The sequence below is a fragment of the Dromaius novaehollandiae genome, chromosome 20, assembly GCF_036370855.1.
Source record: "Dromaius novaehollandiae isolate bDroNov1 chromosome 20, bDroNov1.hap1, whole genome shotgun sequence".
In the NCBI taxonomy this organism is placed as follows: domain Eukaryota; kingdom Metazoa; phylum Chordata; class Aves; order Casuariiformes; family Dromaiidae; genus Dromaius; species Dromaius novaehollandiae.
This window is the reverse complement of record NC_088117.1, coordinates 10,876,668-10,900,810: the sequence shown is the minus strand read 5'-3', so window position 1 is coordinate 10,900,810 and position 24,143 is coordinate 10,876,668. Positions and strand designations below refer to the sequence as shown.

Sequence of the window (24,143 nt, the reverse complement as noted above, 5' to 3'; positions counted from 1 at the left end):
AATCTTTTTGGCAGTTTTACTCGTCTCCATTCAAGTTCTTCCAAGTTTGACCACTGCTTGCAATGACAGCTTCATTTAAAAGGCTGCTATCTTCACTTCTAATTTGCATGACAGCAGGACAAAACATATATAATTCATCAAAAGGTGCTGGCTCTGCTCCCAAGATCATTCCTTCAGAACTGGGCATTTACACGCCCCTAAGCTGCACAGTTTGCCAGGCTGAGGACAGCCGCAACGGTTGCGCTTTTGTTTTTTGCCTAGTTTTGCTTGTTTGCCTGATTGCTTTTTGCCTGGTTTTGCTTGTTTGCTTGACTGATACAAGGAACCGAAGAGAGCGAGAGGGAAATGACGTGGGGACGGCCCATTGCTCCACGTGCCACCGAAATGACAACGCGGCTCCAGCCCTCAGCTCTTCCCGGGAACGAGTGGTCCACGGCGTGACTTTGGGTAGGGTTTCCTCTCAGTCGAGCGAGGCTCAGGAGCGAAACCCCGGGTCAGCGCAAGGCAGCGCGACTGGCTTCAGCCGGCCCAAGATTTCGCTCCGGATCCGGGCCTGGCTATGCTTTGGGTGGGTGGATGCTGCATGGCCAGCGGCCACGAGCACCGTGCGTGACACAGACCAAAGCCCCAGTGGGGCGATGCTGATCGGTGGAGGACTGGGGGCCACACTCCCTTGCTCTCCCTGCCGAACCTCTGCCCGCAGCTTTATTAGCACTTCAGAAAAAAAAAGACATACCTTAAACTGCCTTGCCAGGTGCTGCTTGTGGCTTTCTTCCACTTGCTTAAATTTTGATTCCAGTCCCCTCATCTGGTTTTCCATCTTCTCGACGTACTGTAGGTCCCTCTGAGTCCGCCTGTCCAATACCTCTATTGACTGGGACATGTTTTGCACCTGCCAAACAAGAAACGACTTGTTTAAGAGAAGACACTTTCACAGCCGCAAGGTAGCACCACCCACGCCCCAGTGCAGAACGCCGACCTTTTCCCACACAGCCAGCAGAGCTACGGGGTAATTAGCGGATGCATTATTTACTAGTTAATCAACAGCATCGCACAGTACTGTGACCCCGCACTCTGAACAGAGCACATCAGCTTCATAAACATTTATTCTGCCATGCTCCAGAAAACAATTTAAGAATCACGCTTGCAAATTAGGATTGTGGCCAAGTATAAAATGCATTAGTCGTAATGGCCTCTTGGATAGGCAGCAACGGCACGCGGCGCCTGCCTTGCAGAGGGAAAGGCTATTAGTTGAGCAGAAGCCCATCCGACTCGGAGAACAGCTTCTGTTGAGGTGTGCATTAGCATTTCCTCACCCACCTAAGCGGCACTTACTGCTTGCCTAAGTGCAAACTTTACTCCCAGCTAGTAAAACTTCATCACCCGAACAGCCTCGCTATTTATGCAGCATCTGCCACAGCGCGCGCAGCTGCAGGGCGGGCTGCCCCGTAGCCAGAAACGACGCGCTCCCTGCCCTGCTGGAGCCTGCCGGCGTTGGCGGCCGCGCGGGGATCCTTCCTCGTCCGAGCGGTGCCGCGTCCCCCGCGCCGGGCCCATCTGTGCCTGCCCGAGGATGAGGTAAGAGCATTGGCCGGGCCCGTCGTGAGAAAACGAGCTGCTCGCGCTCGGGAAGGTGTAGAGAGGGGAGGGAAACGATAACGAGCATGACCTGATTTTGAAGGCTGGCTGTCATCTGATTTATTAAGATATTTCCCTCTCACGTTTTTATAGGCTGCAAAATGTTAAACGATGCTCTGACTTAGGCAAGCACGTAAGCACATATCTAACATTAAGCAATGGGTGTAATTTAAGGTCTTTGCATCCGGGACGGCTGTGTTTGTACCACGTTTTGTACATCATGGGGCTCAGCCCACGACTGGTGCTCCTGCCGCTTCCACCCTACCAGCAAAATAAGACTGAGCCTATCGATACTAGGGGGGATGACGCCTGCGTTTAAAACGAATCAGCCAGCCAAGCGCGATGCTGAGTCAGGGCCCTAACATTAAAGTCATCCTGGTTCAAGTCTCTTCGCCTGTGGGAGTCTGAGCACAACCCAAATGTGAGCCAAAACTGTCGCTGCGGATACCCTCCGAGACGCTTTCCAGAGCTCACGCTGCCACATCAGCTCCTGTCTGCAGCCTCGACGCAGCTAAGCGTAGAAAGGCTGAGATGGGGAAAGAGCGACGTAAGTGCACTGTTTCCTCCAGCAAATCACGCTGCACTGCTGTGACTTACCTTGAAAGACGAAGCAAGGAGGTGGCGTGACACCCGTACACGTCTGGGGCTCTCGGAGACTACTTGCTGAAACCAGCATAGGTCAAAAGCTAACTTCTGCGTCTATATCTGAAGTGATGGAAACACCCATCGCTAACGCATGGTGACAAGAAAACTATTACAGGGACCTATTAAAAATTCATGGACAACCTATATTTCAAAGGCCAACAGTGAGGAAAAGAAGTGTTTCGTACAACCAGTACGACTGCTCCGGGGTCTAACAGTCTTTCTCGGCAAAGGGGAAGGTATTTTCAGTCTCTGAGTCCCCACAGATCATCAGCAATGCCCAGAGACCGACAGCCATCCTGACTACTGCCCAAGACCCAAGGCCTGCTCAGGGAGGTGTGAGGAACAAGGAGGAGGAGAACACGACCACGTTGGCTTGGAGAGGAAAAGAGCCAGCCCGCGCTCAAACTGGTCCAACGTTGCTCCTGTACCTCACTCCGGAGCTAGGTGAGATCCCCGCGGACACGGCCAGATGCCTCTTGTCCAGACTGCTCTGGCACTGATTCACCTGGGCTGGATACGGAAGAGTTTGAAGACCTCTCTTTGCCCTGAGGCAGGAGAGGGGAAGCCTTAGACAGGGATGACCGCTCCGCAGTCTCTTCTGTTAGATATGTTTATCCTGTTAATCGAGCCTATCCTCCTTCGAGTCAAGCTGCATCTACACAGCAGAATTATTTGAATGGGTTGGAATAGGAATTACTCGCAGGGATCGTACAAAGTTGATCTCACTTATTCCACTAATGCTTAACCCCAACTAAAGGCCAAGCTGCAAGTAATCAGAAATAATCAGAAAAGAGAGTTTCTGTAAGGATACGGCGGAGCGGGCCAGCACCCCTGCCCCACAGGTCCTGGCTGAGGCTACGGCAGGCTCCTCACGCTGTCTCTTGGACGGCAGAGAGGGAGAGACAGACTCCACTAGGAAGTGAATCAGAGCATCGCACTCAGGCTTCTGCTCTGAATCACCTCTGGAGGAGTCTGGCTCTCCCCGGACTACAAAGGAAATTGGCCTCCTAACGTGCATCTCGACTGAGATGTCTAAAATTAGCTGCTGTGCTATTTCAGGGATGCCTTTTACAAGTTCAGACTCTCGCTATTTGTTGCCCATACTGTTTTTAACCAGACAAGATTCTGGTGAGACATCTAAAACTCGGTCTCCTTGTAAAACTCAGTCTCCATCACGTTTGATCTCTGACAGTAACGCACGCTTCATCATCTGAAGATCTACTTGTTTTGCTTCATTAGCATATTAAGCCCTTGATCCAGCAAAGTACTTTGGCACAAGATTAGATTTCAATGAGACTGCTCACATGCTTAAAGTTAAGCACGCACATAAGCGTTCTAATGAACTGAGACCTAAGCGTATCATCTCTCAGATCTCCAAAGCTTCATCCATTAGCTGCTGCCCTTAAGCATCACTTAAAATGCTTTCTGCCCCCCACTGTCTGGAGCATGCACTCTCAACACGAAACCTCATTTTCCATCGAGCTAATGGGATAGATAAACCTGTAATTGTCTTGGGGAAAAGAGCTATGTTATCATTTGAAATAGAAAATTGATACAAATGAAGCTTCCAATTCCTGTCATCTTATTTGATGGTGCGTTATTTCAGAATTAAACTGGAGTAACAGAGCTAATATTGGCCTGATGAATCGAATTAAGATTTATATGGCTAGTGTCATGTTCTTAACCTTCTCATTCCTGCTTGTTGATCAGCTTTTTTTGCTGATTCAGAAACAGCTGTTCTAAGCCCATCTTTGGGGTTTGAATCTGGATGACTCTTTACTATAGGAATGGCACAGTAGCTTTATGTAGCTGGACCAACTGGCTGGAGCAACGGCATGAGACATCTCGAAGGACATTTTTGTGGTCTATAGGAAGAACCAGCAGAGAGCTGGGCTCAACCTATTGACCTGGGCATGAGAAGTCTATCTCGTAAGGACAGCAGAAGGCAAAGTGAAGGCTGAGAAGAGATGTCATTGTCCTCTCTGTATGTACCTCAGGATGAACACCAAGAGTGAAAAAACAATTATTTAAGCTAGAAGATAGTGGTAGTGAAGAATAAATGCAGGCAAGAAACAAAAAAAGTGGTTTAAGCATCGGAGGAGGAAGCCTTCCCAGAGTAACAGGGACAAAAAAAAAAAATCATTCTGAAGATAAAACATAATCTGCTTATGAGCAGGATTTAGGTGATGTCTTGGTTTGGACTTAGTCCAAGATCTGTGCTCAACACCTGACACATAAGGCTGGAAGGGCTCCGCGTACTCCAGCCAAAGATGAGCTCAGACACCTCGGTGTCGAAGCACCGGCTGAACAGTACGTGCGGGGGGGGCGGACCGCACTCGCCTTCGCTGACTTACGCTTGTTCTTTAAACTGATGGGGTGCCTGGTATTGCCTTGCAAATAGCGTGAGCCGAGGTTTCTGCTCATATGTTCATGCCCACGTGTTTAAGGTAGACGGGGTCTTGGCAGCTTTGCACCTCAAGCTACGTTCAGCTGCCAAAGCCTCTGTGCAGAGATTTTCGCCGAGGATGCTCTAATTGGTTTGTGTACACACATACACACACACACAAATGCAGCTTTGTTCTGGCTCACAAAAGCAATGCCCTATTATCTCCCCAGGTGAGTACCAAGTCTCTTCCTTTGAAAATCCAAACACAATTACTTCTTTGACACATTATGTTCCTTCATCTGCTGACAGAGAGAAACAAGGAGATGCGAGTTTTCCCATCACAAAGCTAGAGTTAAAACGTCAGACAGGGGAAGGGGTGGCAGGGTTTGAAATCCTGCTTGGGAAGCTGGAAGTTTCCTTTGCAGTTGCATTTTCCTGTAGGAATTATCATTTCAGCCTTGATCAAGACTGGATGTCTGGCACTAGGAGCCTCTGCTTTATTTTGGGGTTTCCATATAGGTTAGCGTAGGAGTGAGATGCAGACAGATCAGCATGCAGGTAACATACCCGCAGAACACATGCCTTTAAATACCATTCCTCCCTCACTGTACTCACTGGCAGCCAAAAAGCTGCATAAGGGGGAAAAAAAAAATCACCGAGTGTTTACACCCTCCACGCTGGAACTGATGGCATTCCCGGTCTCGCATACCCAGCGCCACCATCCATTAGCAGAGGGCATTGGGTCAAAACCCTACTTATTTTACACACGTGACCAGTTCTGGGAACACAACGGGTCTCTGACTCCTGTGTCATCCAGGAAGATCATTCTCGCTCCCTCTAAGACAAATGTTGTTCTGTTGGACCAATCGCTATTATTGCTTAGAGAAATAAAAGCTTTCGTGTGATTATTTTTAGAAGCCTGTGACACACTGAAGAACCGCTTTAGGACTAACTGTTTCCTGTCTCGGTTTATAGTACTTATCACATAGAAAAATCAGTAAAGTGTAGGTTTAATATTGTTATGAGTGACTAATACATCAGCTTCCTGAAAGCAGAGGGATACAAACTATTTTGTCATGCATAACACATGCCAACATAGCATTAGGGCATGAGTGATAATTACATACCCAGCACCAGAGTCCAGTCACATTTTAAAGAGAAGAGCACCATTTCACATGAAAAGGCATTTCTTCAATGAAATCTATTATCTGGAAAATTTCTTGTTATCAGGAATGCTTCCCTAATGAGATTCTTTGATCTCTTCGGACAGCAGACTATTAAAAACTAATCAAGTGGATGTCAACACTAGAAAGAAAACCACTAACTGTCACTTCTGTACTGTTTGATGTCGACAGCTTGTGCCGTTTTATCTGACCTTTTTAATATCAGCTTGGCTAAGAGTGCATGGGTTTGCTTTTTTAATTCTGTCCTCACTCATCTGTTGGGGACTCATCCTTTGAAAACGCTTGCGCTAACATAATGAAAAAATGGGTAAATTACATCATTTTTTTTTAAATGATGTGCTTCAATATCATCTCTCTGATCTCAACTGCTTTAGCCTGCCCTTAGGCTGTGCTCCCTTTTCCTCCATGCCTCCAAAACACCTAGGGATTTTTCCTCCCAGCTGCGGCCAATTATCCCCCCCCTCCAGGCGCGGGGACAGCGGCGGCGCGGGAGGGCTGGCCCGCGGGGTCCGGCTCTCTCGAACCCCCCCGTCAACCCGAGGCAGCCGTTACCTTTTCTAATAGTTGTCTCAGCTGCTTTGTCCTGGCGTCACGCGAGCACATCGTCTGCTGAGGTGCCACCACTGTGCATATACAACGGCCCTCGCTGTCCTGGGCAGAGCTGTAGACCTGCCAGCTTTCCTCGGGGTTGGTAGGCAACACCTACGAGCACAGGGAAAGACGGGTTAAGCGAAAAGGGGGAGGCCTGGGGGGAGCGTGGGGAGACGGACATGGGAGGGAGAGCGGCTGGGTGGAAACGGAGGGAGAAAGCAGCACAAAAGTGGCAAATCCTGGAATGGTGGAAGAAACAGGCTCCTCTGGGGGCCCAGCAAGCAGGATTCACTTGCAATGCAAAAATATGGATTGGGGACAAATAACGGGAGGGTCTGAAAAGGAGAGCAGGAGCTGAAGCAGCAAGGCAGCGCAAGCGGGAAAGTAGGGACACGAGAAAAATCACGAAGCAGTGAGGTTTGGCAGCGTGTTGTAGCCCGCTGAGCGCGTCAGGATGCCCCCCGAGCCGGTGGGAAACCCGCTGCCACGCCATCGTTCAGACACGCTCAACTTCTCCTTGCCGCTCAGAGGAGGACGGGCAGCCCGCGAGGATACGGCGTCCTGGCTGGGAGCTGAGCAGGCATCGGCGCGCATCTGCAGAGCTCTCCCAGGCTCGGCAGCGGGGAGAGCAGCTCTTCCGAGGCAACCGGTACCGGGAGTGACATCCCCCCTCTTCTGGCGGATTCTCCCGGGGAGCTTCACCAAAACAACCGTTTCTCTCCAAATATCCCGAGGGTCGCAGGGAGGGAAACGCGGTGCCGTGCCCCGGGGAGCACGCCAGCCTCCAAGGGCTGCAGCCTGCGGGATGCGGCCGGTGCCTCTGCCAGGGCCCCCAGGACACGCACGGACGCAGCGCGCTCGCCAGCCGCCCTCCGCCCCGCCTGCCCTCCAAATCCCTCATCTTAATTCCCCTTCGGTCTCGTAGCACTTTGCAAAATACATTGTTGAATCGTAATTCAGCCTCCGATCACTTTGAAGGCACCGCTGTTTCACCAAGCAGAAAGAAAACGTTCTTTCTACCGTTTCAATTTATTCAGACAACCTTGCAAATACCCGTGTTGATAGACACGCGCGGAGAGAGAGGTGGGTAGGCAGACAGACAGTTCGATTCTCTAGCTAAAACAACCGGAAAAATGCGTGTCCCATCATCCCCGGTAACACGGCAAAAAAAAGCCAGCTTCATTCACAAGGAGCAGAGACACTACACGAAATACTCGTCTAGAAACAGCGGAGCTGCAAAACATTAGCTTTTTTATAAGGCACAAGCATGCAGCCCGGAGGCGAAGGGTGCCCATTCCTCTCCCCTAAGGGGAGCAAGGAGGCTTGTTGTCCTCAGCCTTTGCCCCGGCGGTGAGAGCAGGCTCCCTGCAAGCCCGCCAGCAAAACAAGGACAGCGAACAGACGGCGCGACCAAAATACACTGCAACTTCTGCACCGCATTTCCCATCCCGTTAGCGGCTGCGGGGGAAAGGCGAGGAGCGGGAGACCCTGCGGGACTCGCACCTGCTCGCCCCAGCGAGGCGCCCGCAGCGGCAGCTCCGCAATCTCCCGGCCGGAGGCGAGTCCGGGGGGGCCGGGCGCTCGCCCCCAGGCAGCGGGGCCCCCGCCGGGGCCCTGCTCCCCCCTCCGCCCCCCGGGAGACCGGCGCGGCGGACGGAGCAGCATCGCTCCAGGGGACCCTGCCGGGGGGGGGGACCGGGGCAAGGAGGGACCCGGGGCAGCTCCGGGAGCCCCCCCGCCCCGCAGCAGCCCGCCCGCCGGCGCCGCCGCCCCCCGCACTCACTCCCGTGCTGCGGTCCAAGGTGCCGCCGGTGGCCGCGGTGAGTTTGGTGGTGTTGAGCCCCACGAGGGAGGGCAGCGTCTGCGACATCCAGTTGGTGATCATGGCCATGGTGCTGAGGACGACTCCAATCTTGAGTAAAGGCACGGACATGTCTGCGGGGGTGGGCGCCAGGCACCCTTCATTCTGCACCGGCGCCGGGCTCCATGCCGCTGGGGACGGGCTGCGCCAGCCCGGCCGCCGGCGCCGCTCGCTGCCGGCCCATCCTCCGCCGCCGCCGCCGCGCCGCGGCTCCCCGGGACCGGGCGGCGCTGCCCGGCGCTGGCGCTGGGGGTGGCGGCGGTGCCCGCAGCGGCGCTGCCTCCGCTCGGAGCCGCAGCCGGAGCCGGAGCGCGGTGCGCGGAGCCGGCGGTGCGCGGAGCCGGCGGCGGCGGCGGCAGCAGGGCGGGGCGGGAGGGGCGGGGCGCGGAGCCGGCCCGGGCCGCCGGGGGGGCGAGGCCTGGGGAGGGAGGGGAGAGGGGAGGGGAGAGATGTGGGAGCGGGGAAGGGGAAAATATTAGGGGAAGGGGAAAAATTGGAGGGGAGAAGATGTGAGGGGGGAGAAGAGATTTGGGGAGGGGGCAGAGATTCGGGAAGGGGAGAGGACTTGGGGAGAGGGGAGGATATTTGTGGAGGGGGGAAGATTTGTTAGAGAGGAAAAGATCTGGGGAGGGGGAAGAGGATTTGGGGAAGGCGGAAAAGATTTGGGGAGGAGAGGGAAAGATTTGGAAAAGGGAGAAGGATTTGGGGGGGGAAGAGATTTGGGGAGGAGGAGGAAGATTTGGGGAAGGGGGAAAAAGATGTGGGAAGGGGAGAAGGGTTTGGGGAGAGAGGGGGAAGAGATTTGAGGGGAGGAGAACAGATTTTGAGAGGGGGGAAAAGATTTGGGGAGAGGCGGAAGGAAGATTTGGGGAGGGAGGGAGGAGGAAAGGCGCGGGGGGGGGGGCAGATTTGGGGAAGGGGAGCGGAAGGGGGGGGGGGAAGGGGCGGGGGGGGCCGGGCCGGGGGAGGCTCCCCCCGCTGCGGCGCGGCCCCGCGGCGGCACTGCGGCGACCCCTGCTGGCTCGCGGCGGCGCTGCCGGGCGCAGCGCGGGGCCGGGGGAGGCGGCGGCGGCGGCACGGCCGGGCCCCGCCCGCAGCACCCGGGGCGCCCCGGGGGCCGGGGGGGTGGGAAGGGGGCTGCTGCCAGCGAGGGGCGGCGGGAGCAGCTCCCCGCCCCGTGCCCGCTTCCTCCCCGCGGTAACCCGGGCGCTCCCCGGGGCGAGCGGCAGCCGCCGGGTCTCCCCGCCGCCCACCCCCAGGCGCACGGGGCTGGTGCCCTGCGAGACCCCGACAAACCCACAAGTGCCCCCGGCAGCCCCGGCCGTAACGCCGGTCTCACCCCATCCCCAGCGGTCAGGGATGCACCGGCACAGGAGGAAACAGCATCAGTTGCTGCCGGAGCATCTGGAGTTTGAAGCCCCCCCAGTTCACTCCAGGAGATGGAAATGATGAACCCACTGGTTTTCCATCAGACCAGCCCCCAAATTGCCCCCTTCATGCCATTTCTCCCCATGACGTGCTCTGCAGGGAGGTGGGCTCCCGGCCCCCTCCTGTGGTGCTGGGGTGCGATACAGGATGGGCACGAGGGGGGCCTGGTGGCCTTGCCCCAGCAGTCCTTCCTTGCCACCCAGCACCCAGGCCAGTGCCCAGCTGGAGGCAAGAGGGGGAGTTTGGATGCGGGGATCTGCTCCCCAGGCAACGTGGGAAAGTCGGGGCTCCGGGGAGACCAGCCTCGGCTCTTCGGGACGTGGGAGCTGTGCCACGAAACGCCTTTGCTCCACAGCTTGGCCTGTCTCACCTAACCGGGACTGGCTCTGAGCTCGGGACCTCCCCAGCACATCCTCAACGCGCTGCTCTGCGCAAAGAGGACCGGGGAGACGGCAGAGCAAAGCTGCAGAGAGCGCAGGGGAGCTTCGCTACGGCTCGGAGATGAAAGCACATTTCACCAGTCCACCAGGTGGAGAAAAAGACGCGCTGGTGTGCGAGCGCCGATGCCAGCGCTGATCCCGTCCCTCCGAGAGCGCGGCAGCAGGGAGGCAGCGGCTGGCGCATCTCGCAGGCTGCAGCGTTGGAAATGCCAGCGCCTTCCCTCCGCTCCTGGTGTCCCCGAGCTGGGCCACCCCTGCCTCTCCCCTCCGTTCACGACAGATCGGCTCTATTCCAGCTCAGTCAGCTGGACTGAAATCAGTGAGAAAATACTCCTGGACTCCGAATCAGACGCTGTCCTGCTTCGGACTCCAAAACCAGCTGAACTATTTGCATTCTGCAAAATCAGCTTCGCCAAGCCCAGCCCCTGGTGCCCTCCTGTTTCTAGGCATCCTTTCCGTGGCCAAACTGCCACCGACTCGCGCAGGGCTCTGCCTGAGGCAGTGCTCAGCACCCAGGGGGTATTTCGTGCTGTGAGCGTAGGAACAGACTTACTAGGCACAAGCCTTGGATGGTGTAGGCAGGCGTGGAGAGGGCGAGTGCGCCCAGTCCCACGAGAGCTGGCCAGGCCAAAGTCTCACACAGGACAGCGAGAAAAGATTTATGGTCTTGAAAAAGGCCAAAACGCTGGTGGAAGATGAAAGATTTTTTCCTTGCATGAATATCAAACAAGATAATCCCACGCTGGCCCAGCTGGCCAGTACCTTCACCAGAACGGCGCCAGGTTTGCTCCGGCGGCAGCGAGACCGGCATCGGCCCTTGCACACTTCCACGGAGCGCGGCTCTGGATGCTGATGTTCCCAGGAATGCTAGCCAGTAGCTGGGGATCTTGTAAAAGAAATCACAACATCCCCTTCTATTCTGTTTTAGTCTATTCTTTCCTAAGCAGGTTCTTACATTGTGCTCAGCATTGTAATATCTGAGAAGCTGATACCATATCTGATTTCATACCGTATAAAACACTTGAGTGCTACACATATCATTTTAACGTTCATTTTGAAATTGGGTTTGAAGTAAAGTTTGTCTCTCATATTTGTCTGCTCCAAACACATATAAAGGGAATTAGATCTACAGATACTTCATTATTTAAAATTATGTTCAGAGCAGGGAAAAAAACGTTCCTTTGCTTTACTCTGGATTCCACTAGGACTGAAGAGAGGTTCATTGCCTGCCAGCACGTGCAGGTGATTTCACTTGCATGCCCTTCACAATGATTAAAGTTTCTGCAGATGGGGAAGGCATGTCACCGGGAGGAGCAGCAGCCACAGACCCCTGCTAAACCAGGAGGGGACCCCAGTGCTTCTGCAGCCACCCAGTACAGACCAGTCCAGGCAGGGAGATGGTGGGCCAGGCTCCAGCAGCGTTAATCAGCAGCGTTGCATTGATTCCCGTTGCATTATACCTTTTTATGGCAGCTGAGGGAGTGGCTGTGTGTGTAATAATCTGGAAGAGAGAAATCCAGGCGAATTTTTTTGTTCCTTTTGCTTCCAACATTTATGAAATAGCCAAGAGTGGCAGTTTTCGTGAGAGCCTTGTCTTTGCTGTTAGCGCATGGGAGGTACAGCAGGGACATTAGAGACCAGTTGCTCTTCTGCATCTTTCCAGATAATTCAGTGGCTTAATGCATTTACTCCCTGTGCCTGTGAGCAGGATGGGGCTCTCCTATTGCAACCATCAGGCCTTGGAAAACAACCTAAGCTGGAAAAGAACTTGCTACGGCCCTTCCTCAAAGCCATCAGGCTTGTCTGTGACAAGGCAACACCACATCAGCCCAAAGCAGAGGCCTGACAAAACCAGGCTCTGAGAAATGGCTGTTTTCTTCTTTCAGGGTGATGGTTATTCGGAGGGAATGGGTGGTTGCTGCTTTGCGACGGGATGCTGCCGGTCAGCCTCCGGACACCACCGTGGTGCGCTTCATCGTGGGCAGGAAAAATGGAAATGGCCACTGCTGCTTCAGTGCCTGAGCTAAATACAGTGCGAACAGGGGAAACGCTTTCCTGCCTAATGACTCAGGTCCTTAAGACTTTCCCTAGTTTTAAAAGCCGAACACCGCAACAAAACACAACAAAGACAACGAAAGCCTGGTAAGGACACGAGCTTAATTCAGGGAACCTGACATTACCTTTAACCATGCTGGAGCAAATCAGGAGAAGCACTAGAGAAATCAGGAAGGAGGACAGCTGGATTACTCTTTTCAACTTGACGGCATTCACTTACAAGCCTTTTCCAAGGCAGAGCAGGGTCTGACCCTTAAAGAGCAACTGTCCCTTGTAATGTCTGCAGCAATCTCTTTCGCTACCAATTTTGCCCAACTGTCCGAGTTCACCTGATTGCTTGGTTTTTTATCACACAGGGCATTGGCTTGGAAAAAGGCTCCTTCCATCGCCTGAGTTTTTCTCTCCCTGATGCCCACGCTGCATTGCCCTCCCCCCCAGGCCAGAGCTGCCTTTTTGGGTGTCACCAGGAGGGGATTACTGCTCGGAGCAGAGAGTGAGCAGTGGGAAAAGATGAACTGTCAAGAAACAACAGGTCCCATTTGCATGCCCATATTCTGAGCAGTGAAGGAGGAAGAAAGATAGGTAAAAGGAAAGAGCGGAGTCTTTCCAAACAGCTCCTTAGTGGAAAATTCCACCACTGGGAAGGTTTGCTTTCCCCATGATACTGCGAGACGCGACTGTCTGCCTCGCTGTCTGCCTCAATGAGCCCCACGAGGGTCCATGTTTGCAGACATGGCCAACCCATCCCTGCCTCTGTGCCTGCTACATGATGGTCATTGTCTCCCTCTCCTGGCTGGTTCAGAGAAGAAGTGATGAAGTTTCTGCAGCTACCAAGCCCAAGAAGCCAATGGTTCCCTTAGGCACCAGGCGAAGGACTCCTGTTGACTGCACGGTGCTCCCGTCCTGGGATCGCAGGACTCGATAACTCGGCAGGGCATTCACGACCGCCCTGGGATGGCTCTGCTGAGAGCCCAGAGCCCAGGCATCGCCTGCTCCTGCTCTCTGCGCTGGAGACCTGCGAGATGGCTTCCACGCGCCGTGCCCCCCGGCTGGGGGGCTGCGGGAAAGGGCTGCTGTTTCCGGAGAGACCACGCTGCCTAACTTTATGGAGCCTGCTTAAATACTTGAATCAGGTGACTTTTCTCCAACGCGCCCTTCTGTAGTCGATGGAGGGGCTCTGAACTGGCCTCGAAGGATCCTCTCCCTCCATTGACTCTTCACCACCTCTGGAGTCCGGAGCAATGCCAGGGTGCGAGTGTCCCTGTTGCTGCCCCGCTTGCAAGTGCTGCTGCACTTAATGCATCAGGGACTGCATGGAGGCAGAGGAGCTGCAGGACCAGGAGAACCTGCCCTCCATCCACCATCACCTTTGCGTGCACAGATGGGGAGAAGACCCCAAGAAGCAAGGTGCAGTGGCTCCCTAGCACACCACAGCAGCAGACGTGGCAGCAAAAGCCCAGGGGTGTTGGGCAGCTCTGCATGGGCGTCCCAGCGCCGGGTCTGAGCGAGGAGCACGGGGCTCGAGGTGCAGGCGAAGGAGCTGTCAGTAGAAATCCAGCCCTGCTAGGTGTGGCAGGCTCAGACAGGACTCCAAGCCCAGCACAGCCATGGCCCCAGGGAACCGCGCTGCTGGGAGGCAGCGACCGCACGTCTCTCCTGTCTGCCCGGCATCGCGGGAGTTCGGGAGGGCAGAGCCCTGGCTCTGCTCCTGTGAGAAGGAGGAAGTTTCTCCTCCCTTTCTCAACTGGACGAAAGTGCATCCCCTTCCCTTACGTTCCCCATGGCCTGCCTCGTGGCAGGAGATAGCCGAAATCTCTCCGCACAAGCCTGCGGGTACACGGAGGGGCGGGAGCAGCTCCCGGCGGAAGAGGCACCCTTTGCCCTGGGAGGTGGCGTGGGCAGCGCTGCCCGCACTAGGGCCATGGACTGGTACCTCGCATCGTTCTGGGGGCATGGGAGGATCTGCTGCTGCGTTTGCCACTGTCCCTCACTCAGCAGGCCGGGACTGCCACAGCAGCACATGGGACCAGGTCGCCCTGATCTCTCACCCAGGGCCTGACTTCCAGGCGACCTTGTCCCTTCCGCTGTTATTGTCACTATTTAAACAACCATCACTCCTACGAGCCCCGGTCCTGGAGCTGGGCCTGCGATCACTGTACCAACGAAGAACAAGCTATTCCCCTCCGGTGACAAGGAAGGTGTGGGTGAACAGATGGGGAAGTGAAGGAAGGAAAGAGAATTAAAGACAACTCAAGACCCCAAAGTGCTTTGGAAAGAGCAAGCACAGTGCTGCAGAGCACTGCCAGCTCCCAGGGGGACTTTGCATAAAACCACCTGCCTGCGGGCAGCTGCGCTTTGCTCCCGGGGCGGCTGCTTCTGGATGGGCAGCACGGCGTGCTCCGGGCAGTTACCTTCCAGCTGTGAGCGCTGGGGCAGCTCCTCCCGCGCTCAAGGTGCTGCAGGCTTCTCCTTTGGTTGTCACACGGCGAGGAGAAAAGCTCTGCAGCAGAAAGAACACGCTCTCCAGGTCACAGCACAAGAGAATAATCCCCTTTCCAGGCCTGCGCTTTGTACTAAATCGGTGTTTAGCTAAAGCTGCTCTTGACATTAAACCCATGCTCTAGGCATGAGTGCCAATACATGTCAGAGCCTCTGGGCCAGATCAGAGCCCGTTAGAGTCAGCGCAGGCTGTGCAGGAGCTTCTCTGGGCTCCTGTTACTTAGCGTTTCGGTTGGGAAAGATGATCTTTGCTGGCGTATTTCCCTGGGTCAGTCCCACGCCCCCGGTCAGAAGGTGCCTTTACATTAAAAATCGTTCTGAGTGTTGCTTGCAATAGAAAAAACACTGTTCTGGGTGTCACTTTTTATACCTTACTCGGGTGCAGGCTGCCATGTGCCATTGCCCTGCTGCTTATCTTTGCGGAGATCCTCCGTGTTTTGGCTGATTTTGAATGCTCTCTCCCGGCCGGGACGGGGAGGTGGAAGGCAGGACTCCCGGGCTCTGTCCCTCTTCTGAAAGGGGAGAAAGCTTTGCAGGGGCAAAAAACAGAAAAAAGCAAGGTCTGCCGCTGGGAGTCAGGGCTCCCGGGCTCGGTTCTGAGAGAAGTCACAAGTAATGGTTACAGTCCACAAAACAGCGAGAATCAGGATTTTCAGGTGCTCTTCCCTGCCCTGCAGTTGGGATTTGCTCATGCTAAGGCGTGGCTCAGGCCCCGTGCCTCAGTTTCCCCAGGCATGCCTTCCCCTTTCCGGAGAACGGCTCGGCTGACCCATCCCGGCCTCCCAGCCGTCCCGAGCGCTCCCAGGACATCCCGCTCCCTGCCCCGGCCTCCCCAGAGCCCCTCGAGATCCCTCTCCAATGGCAAATCCCGGAGGGACGCTCCTCCGGCCGCCTTGCCCAGCCCACCCCAGTGCCGGCAGCGCCCGGCGCGAGTGTCACTGTTCACTTTTGTTGCCGTTTCATCGCAGCGAGGGGAAGCCAACGCTTATCACTCACAGCTGAGAATTAGCTCCTTGCACCGTCTACGCAGCCTACAGCCTTCATCCGTCTAATTCACTCAGATAGTAATTAGTTTTGTATTACTTTACGCAGTGATGCTAATACTGATTGCAAGGACTGATAACTTGAGTAATAAATATGACCCAAGGCTGAAAATTACCTCTCTTTTTTATTGGTTAAAGCTGAAGTTAGTGAAACGAGACACAAATTGGTTTGTGAGATGAGGCAGCTGCCTCCTGTTACAGGCTGCAGATTTGCAGCTTAATCCTACTAGTTTCAGTTTGTCTCGGCGACAGGGGAGGAACGAGCCCAGCCATCGAACCGGCGCGCGAAAGCCTCCCACCGACGGCTCCAGCCCGGCCGGCAAGGGCTGCTCCGGAGCCCGGGCCGGGGTTCCCGGGTGCTTTGGGGAAGAGGAGCCCAAAGAAGTCCCCTGCGGGTGCAGCAGGACCCGGCCCGGGGCGCCGAGGGCTCCTCCTCCGGAGCTCCCCCCTGCCCTTGGAAACCACACGCTTTTAGGGAAATCAATGGCAAAAAAAAGCCTTTTTTTTTTTTCTTTTTTTGATTTGCAGAAGCCCTGAATGTTTCATAGCTCCCTGCTCCAGGACTGTGTTGCTTCCTGTGTGGTTTCAATGATTTTTGGGTAAGTGGACGTCAAAGCGCGGCCGGCCCTGCTCTGCGCCCTCGAAACTTTGAGGAATGCAAAGAGGTTTTTTTTCCCCGCTAAGATCCCAGCGCAGCCAGCAGCCTGCCAGCGAGCGCCCAGCACGGCGGGGGACAGGCCGGACAGACAGACAAGCAGATGGCATCCGGGGCCCCCTCCGTCAGTAACCCGGGCTCCGCTACGGCAGCCAAAACCCACCGTCCTTCTGGCAGCACCATCTCTCCCCGCACGTGGCAAGCGAGGCAGGGGACGGATCCCTGCGGAGCGGGAGCTGGCTCTGCTCCCACGCGGCCCCCGGGAGAGCAGCCCTGGGTGTCACCAGAGGAGCAAGCCGCGGGTTTTGCCCCCAAAATGCTCTGCACAAACCCATGCGCACAGCGAGCGTCCCCCTCCCCGCACCCGGCCGCCGCGCGCAGAAGTCAGCCCGTCCAGCCCAGCCGGAGCATCCATCGCTCCGGGGTTTGACCACCGACCCGCGAAGAGCCAAAGCGAGATGCAGAATGAAACAGGAGAGCTTTGGCTGCTGGAAGATCCCGGTCCGCCCTGCAAGGCTCGCTGGGGGCTGGGGGCAGCCCCAGGGGAGGGATGGCTCAGTGGGGGGGTCCCGAGATGGGGAGGTCATGCCAGGGCAGCTAAAGTGACCGTGCGCTTCGGGCAGGTCTCAAAGCCTCGGCCAGCCCCGGGGTGCTGAGCCCACGGTGCCTGCAGGGGAAGCTGCCTAAATCCGAAACCTCTCTGCTCCGAACAGCGATCCCTCCTCCCCCCGGCATGGGATCTCGCAGCGGCTCCACGCGCATGATGGAGATGTGAATCTGGCCCCGAGTTAAGCATGGAAGACGCCGGTCTGGGCGGTGCCTGGGATGAAAGGCAGATTTGAGGATTGCATCTGGCAGCTGTGCTACAGAAACGAGCTGATAAAACTCCGAAAGGGATCTGCAGTGCCAAACAAGTCAGCAAGCGCGCTGGGGGCGAGCTCGCCGCGCCGGGAACGGCGGCCTGCGGGAAGCGGCCAGCTCCCGGCAGCAAAGCCCGGGCAGAGCGGGCAAGCCGGGAAACAGCCCGGCCCAACCTCAGCTCTGCAAAGCCAGGGCTTTAGCCGGGGTTTGAAACCCTGGGCCTGTGGGCAGGAACCTGCTCCGAGGTGCCCCCACCGAAGTCAGCCAGCAGTGCTCAGCCCCGCAGCTCAGGGGCGGATTTAATTCCTGGCTCCCAGCCCAACTTAGAGTTGGGCAAAAAGTTTGACTATCACGTTCACAAAAACACAAAGCAAGAAAAAGTACGCAGCCACAGCGGCTTCCTTAGCATGAGATGGGATAACTCAGTGTCCTTGGGGGGGGAAAAAAGGCAGAGAGAGAGAGGGGCTGAGAAGGCCAAAAAGGGAGGGTGGCAGCACTGGGGGAGACGCACGCGACCTGGCCGGGGGCGCAGGGTCCCCGTGCTGGGGACGCACTCGCCGGTGGTGGCACTGGGTGGCCAGGGCAGGCTGGGGGGTCGGCGGGGTGAGAGAGAGGCCTGATGAAACCACCGACTTCACCGGGAAGCCGTCCCCGGTCCCCGGGCGGCCGTGCGGGCAGCAGGGCTCCGGGTGCCTAAGCAGGAGCCACTTCTTGCCGGTTTAGGAGCCACCCCGGCAGATCCGCGGCGGCTTTGTGCAGCGCGGCGCATGCGCTCCCCCGTGAAGCTCCTCTCGCACAATGGGCTTCTCTCGGGCAGTCGCCTGCAGCTCTGATACCCTCCTGCCCCCCTAATTCACAGAGCTCGGATTTCGTCGCCTTCCCCCCAAATGATTCCCTTCCCGTTCCCTTTGCAGGGCTCCGTGCAATTAAGGCAGCTCCTGCTTTAGCCATTTCTTCCTGGGGCAGCAGAAATACTCCGAGGGTGCAGAGACAAAAGGCTTTAGCTACGGAAACTTCGGCATCCAGGGCAGTGATGGGAGAGAGCATTGTTAGCAGGAGAAAGGGAAAAATAATCTACATAAACCACGCAGGATGACAGCCCAGCTGCTAATTGCCTCTACACTAAGAAGCCTCCATTCCCTTCCTATTTATAGCTTCTTTTTCTTTCTTTTTTGCTTCCAGGCAGCATCACAATTAACCCCACCATCTAGAGCATCCTCTTGCAATTACTTTTCTCCTTTCATTTCTGACTGTGGGGAAAAAAATAAAACAAAACCGAGAGATGACCTCCCTTCTCCCCCTCCCCCAAACATCTCAAGGAAGTCAAATGGACTTTTATTTCCACTTCCAAGACACCTCTTCTGTGCGCCTCCTCTCCGGCGTCCCCCCGCCCCACAACTCGCTCGGGGGGTAGGAAAGTGGCGGCAGGCATGGAAATCCGGGATGAAGGGGAAGGGAGGGATGAGGTGCTGCTTTCTCCCACCAGCGAGTCGCAGATTTAAGGGACATTTAAATGTCACCCCCCGAGCCGCGCAGCTCGCCGCACACGAGCGGGTGCCACCGCGCTGTGCCGCGGAGGGGACGCGCCGAGCCCGAGCCCGAGCCCGAGCCCGAGCCGGGCCGCCGCAGCGCCGCGGGGCTCCGCGCCCCCCCGCAGCCTCGCCCCCCCCCCGGAGCTCAACTTTGAGCACCGCGAGGGGCGGCAGGAGGGGGGCAGAGCTGTACCCCCCCCCTCCAGCCCCCCGGTGCGGCTGCGGCAGCTCGGCGGTGCCCAGGCTCCGGGCAGCCGCTCCTCGCCCCATCCCGCGGCCGCGCTGCCCGACCGCTACCGCAGGCTCCAGCCCAGCGGGGGGGCACCGAGATGCAGTTGCTCCCCCAGGTTTTTTTTTCCTGCTCTCTAGGTTTAATAGAAAATGGCGTTGGGGAGAAAGGGGGGGGGGGTGCTAGGCAAGAAAGCGAGCCACCTACTTGAGTTAGTTCTGTGCCCATCAGGATGAGGAAGAAGAGGGTCAGGAGCTTGCTTGCCGGTTGCATGTCTTGCACCCAGTTCTAGGCACCTTGCATACAGATCACCTCCTCTCCTCCCGGCGAGTCTCCCTGTGCCGATCACCGAGCGCCTCGCTGCCTTCTCGGTCCTTTATTGTTATTATTATTTTAATTAAAAAAAAAGACAACAAAAGGCAAATTAAAAAAAAAAAGAACAGGATGGGCGGCTCTCAGCACCCCCAGGAAGCAATGCAAGAAATCTGCTTAGCAGAGCCTTCACTTTGCATATTTATTGGGATCCCAGTTTCTCGCCTTTGCTCTCGGTGCTGGCTCTCTGGCAATTTTTTTTTAATGGCTCCCCTGATCGAAAGACATTTGCGAGGAGAAATTCAACGGAGCACGAAATGATTCTCTCTGCTATTGCCAAAAGTTTGCCTTGAAAAGGGGGGGTGATGGGGAGAGGACAGGGATTAAAAAAAAAAAAGAAAGAAAGAAAGGAATTGGTAGGGCTGGATACTAGCAGGGGATGGCTGTGGAACAGGATGTGACATCAACTGAGGCGGGGGAAATTTAACTAAAGACGGGGAAGGGAGAGGGGGAAAAGCGCCTCGGGAGCAGGGTGGGCACAGGGCTGGGGCGAGGAGGGGTGCCGCGCAGGCCGGAGGCGAGATGCCGCGGTGGCCTGGCCATTCGGGGTGGGCAGAGGCTGGTTAACCCCCTCCCTGCCCACCGTCCCCAGGCTGCAGCCAGGAGCGGGGATGAGAAGCCCCAAAATGCTGCTTCACTGCCTCTGGTCTTGTTCAGTCGCAAATCGGGAAGGGGGTGCCGAGACTGGGATGGGGGGGAATTGCATCCCCCACCCAGGTACCAACACCAAAGACACCTTCCCCGCCCAAACCCTCTTGCAAGACCTAATGCAAAACTCAGACCCGCATCGATTCAGGCCAGCGTGCACACGGTGGAAGTCCCCATGCGGCGCCTTGCCCGGTGTCCTCCCGCTCCCCGGGTCCCCAAACAGCTTCACCAGCACGGCCAGGAGCAGCTGCAGGCAGTGCCAGCTTGCGGCACAGCTCCGGCTCCTGCCCTTCCTCTGCTCTGCTCAGAGCAGCACTGCTGGTCCCTGGTTTCTCCCTCTTAATCACACACTTCAGATGGTTTCTAACCCAGAGTTTACCCAGGATCTCACAAATTCTACTAAGCCTCTTAGCACCTGGCAGCACAGGTGAATAGCATCATCCCCCTCTTCTAGAGGCAGGAAATGTAACACAGAAGTTCTCCTTCTCTTCATTACTATTGAACGTTTTAATTGAAATCACTTGCCAGGTGCCCACAATCAGCAGAGGCCCCACAAGAGGATTTTGATTGCTCCTTGCAAAGGGTTTCTTCTTCTCCAGCCCTTTGCCACCTGCTATTTTTGGGAACATCTTATTGGGTTCCCAGAGCCAGACTCCCCATGGGGACAAGCTGACACACGGCCCGTCCCCGTGAACGGGAGTGCACAGCACGGAGTTCAGCAGGAGTTGGGAAGTCTGCAAAAAGGGAACCCCGGGCTGAGGTTTAGCAGTGACAGATAGCTGAGAACGAATTGGACGAAGATTTCAGTGTGTTCCCACCAGAAAATGTCCAAGGAAATGTTTGGACTGTGCACACAGCTGTTATGTTGCCCAGACCTTCCTACACAGCCCACTTGGATTTCTCACCAACATCCTGTAGTTTCAGGCAACTCTTTTCTAGCAAGATAATCAATGGATTAGTTTAGAGGGATCTTAGGAAAAGGGAATCCAGAGGTCAGCTGGAGGTAAGCCGGCATGTCTGGCTGTCCCACACAGGTCAATGTTCCTTTAAGGTCAATGTTTCACAGCTCATGAAAGCCGAGGACCTTTAAAAAGCATTAAGCTCCCCTTGACTTTTCCGGGAGCGATGCCCCAAGGCCAAGGCCATGGGTGTACAGCAGGATTTGGATGCATGGTCCCCGGTTCCTCAAAGGTGTTTAACCATGGGCATCACCTTCCTCACCCTCCAGGAATCCCAGCAGGACACTCGGCCTGTGAATCAGCTCTCACTTTGGGCATCTTAGAACAGCCCCAACAGCAGAAGAAAAAAAAAACATGTTTTATGCAGTGGTGGCTGATAAAGCTCTGAAATGGCCCCTTTTCCCGGTTAGCTGCAGTCTGCCCCCAAGGAGGGGTCCCTTTCCCTCACCTCCTTTGCTTTTACGTGCATCTGACTTCCTTGGCCTTCATGGCAAGAGTCACAGTTGGCGCTTGGGTAAACGGTGAAAGCATCAGCTCTGCAATTTGTTTTAATTCACTGCTCTTTTAAAGGCTTTTATAATTAATATCAAGAACCATGTTATTGAACTGGAGCTCCAAACTCCGGAGCGGGAGGCCCTGCACGCTCGTCCTCCAGGAAAGCGCCTGTCCCAGGGAGCTCCGCACCGCGGATGTAAAGCACAGAAGGCAAAAGAAACAGAGACATCTGCCCGGTGTGACACTGCACGTGAGCCTGCAAACCCTCGCTGTCTTACACAGGCTTTGGAGAATAGTGCTGGAAAGGGTTCAGGAACGAGAACAGTTCAAGGTCTGGAAAACCTGCCCCAGGAAGTGAGGCCAAAGAGGCTCCATAGGTTTCACCAACATAGGGGAGGGTTGAGAGGGGACTGTCTGGGGGAAGGTTTCTTATACATGAAGGCCCTTTTATCTGTCATGTAAGAGTCGATAGTTTGGAGTGGATTTTGGAAAAATTCAGATTAGAAATAGAGCCTGTTTTTTTCCTAAAAGGAGGGTAATCAGACTGTGAAGCAGCTCAGGAAAAGGCACGGTGCCCTCTCCATAGCTTGACATAGTTAAATCAGAGCCAAGAGCCTCTCTGAAGGATGTATCCTAGCTCTGCCGCAGATTACAGGCAAGATGCTTTCAGTGAAGTCTGCTGCAGGAGAGCAGATCAGAATGCTTCGGGTGTCTCTTCATGATCCATAATGTATGATTTCAGCCAGCACCTCCTTCCCGAGATCACACTGCTCCTCCAGAGCATCCTGCTGCCGGGTTGTGAACTTGACCTCAGTGCACAAGAGCCGCGAAGGTGGGGGGACGGCATGCTGTCCGCGGCCCTGCCTCTCCTGCCCCAACCCTCCTCTGCATGGAGGCAACACGCAGCCGTGGTGGGGCGAGATCTGGCAAGGTCCATCCTAGAAGTCCATGGAGAGGTCGACCGTGGGTGCCTGGAAAGGTGAGGTAAGCCACAGGCTGATGTACAATCTTGCTGGAGTCATGTGCATTTTTGTGTGTTTTATGAAATTCAGCTTGTGAAATTTTAAAAAGCATTGGCCACATTTGTTTGCATGTAGCTCTCCTCTGGGAGCGCAGTACCCCCGGCTCTGGCTTCGCCCCTTAGGAATTCGGGATGCCGGCCCCCTGACACGCCTGGCCATCCCCTTCTTTGGCTTCAGCTGAAGCCAGATTTCCCATTTGGGAAAAGCGGTGGATCATCCCCACAAACAAGCAGGCATCGCAGCTGCCTATGTTGTCCTTCTGCTGGGAGCCGGAGGCACCGCTTCACGGAGCTCTTTGGAGAGCCAGGCTCGACGGGCTTCGCGGCTGGCCCGGCTTTCCTGCTCGGGGACCGGGTTCGGGATGCTGAAACGCCCTCAGCAGCACGCCGAGCTCCAGCGTGACCCTCCTCCCTGTGCACTGGGTTTTTGCTACTTTGATCCTTTCCCAGGCGTGACGGAGCCCCATCCGTCGCCTTCCCTGAGCGGGGCCAGATGGTGGCCCTCCATTCACCTGGCCTAGTTCTCACTGCCCTTCACCAGTGCCTAGATTTAAAGAACAAAACTTCCTGTTTTCTCCCCAAAGAGCAGCCCGCTAGCCTCCCTCGCTAGGAGTTTTCCGTGTTCTGCAGTCTCCCCTCTCCTGCCGTTATGGCTCTCCAAACGCCTCTTGCGGAGCCAAGCGCCTCTTGCTTGCGAGGATCCTGCTCTCTTCCTCCCCACGGAGATGAAGCTATCGCAGGCCTGGTGAAAAGAGCTTCTACCAGGCTTCGGTACCTAGGACATTTCCAAAACAACTTTTTCAAAAGACCTGTTTTCACACTCATTTGCACTGTCTTTTATATAAATTCACTTAAGAAGCCTTCCCAGCTCTTCTGTGCCCTTTCCCCCAACCCTTCGGTTTCAGGCTTACCTGGGTGAATGCGTAGTGAAGACATGGGTGTGTGAATGCTCATAAGGAACAACTCTGCTGTTTTCTGCTCCCTGCACGGGTCTTTCCCAAAGAAAACCATGGGAAAAGATCCCCGTGGAAAGTTTCCTTCCCAAGAATCGGTTCCCTGGCTTGCGCCTGTGAGCTGCTCCATTCGCCTCGTTTCGGGGATCCGCTACTGCATGAGAAATGACCAAATAGAGCAGCGCGACTGAACTGCACTGGACGATGGCTCCACAAGAGGTGATACAAAACCCAAGGAGACTTTTAAGTGGACCCATGTGGGAACACCCATCTGTAAAGCGTTCCCTCCTCCTCCGCTGATCACCACTCGTGTATAACGAGTGAGTCTGGTAGAGCTTGTCCCCTTCTGGGGTCCCGGCTCACCTGACGTTTTGCCGGTGGCCCCTCAAGGGCTGTCCAGCATAAAATTAACTTTCCAGACTGACCCAAAATATTGATCCCTTTGCCAGAAAAATGTCAAGCATCGCTGCCATGGGGCTACCTGGCGTGTGACAGGAGAGCTTGCTGCCAGGACTCCTCCAGGACCTCTCCTTCAGCATGCAGCAACAGCACTGGATGCTGGAATAGCAGGTAATCCGTCCTCAGAGCAAATCCTACCTGCTGTCCTCCCGAGCAGCCCGTTGCACGCAGACCGACAATGAACACTGG

General features: G+C 55.6%; 1 protein-coding gene across 3 annotated transcripts in view; it reads right to left on the bottom strand.

The window, feature by feature from the left end:
• OLFM1 (olfactomedin 1) overlaps positions 1–19,783 on the bottom strand; it is a 36,061-nt gene extending 16,278 nt beyond the window's left edge. The window contains exons 1-4 of one of the 3 annotated variants that reach the window (XM_064523854.1): positions 19,585–19,783; positions 19,255–19,421; positions 6,406–6,555; positions 737–892 (exon numbers count right to left, since the gene is read on the bottom strand). In XM_064523854.1, coding sequence (XP_064379924.1) covers positions 737–892; positions 6,406–6,555; positions 19,255–19,320 — 372 coding nt within the window. In that variant the 5' untranslated portion in view covers positions 19,321–19,421; positions 19,585–19,783. Of the gene's footprint in view, positions 1–736; positions 893–6,405; positions 6,556–8,227; positions 8,510–19,254 lie in introns of those variants that run through there. The other 2 variants (XM_026094425.2, XM_026094423.2) reach the window with 2 other exon arrangements.
• Positions 19,784–24,143: the final 4,360 nt, after the last annotated feature.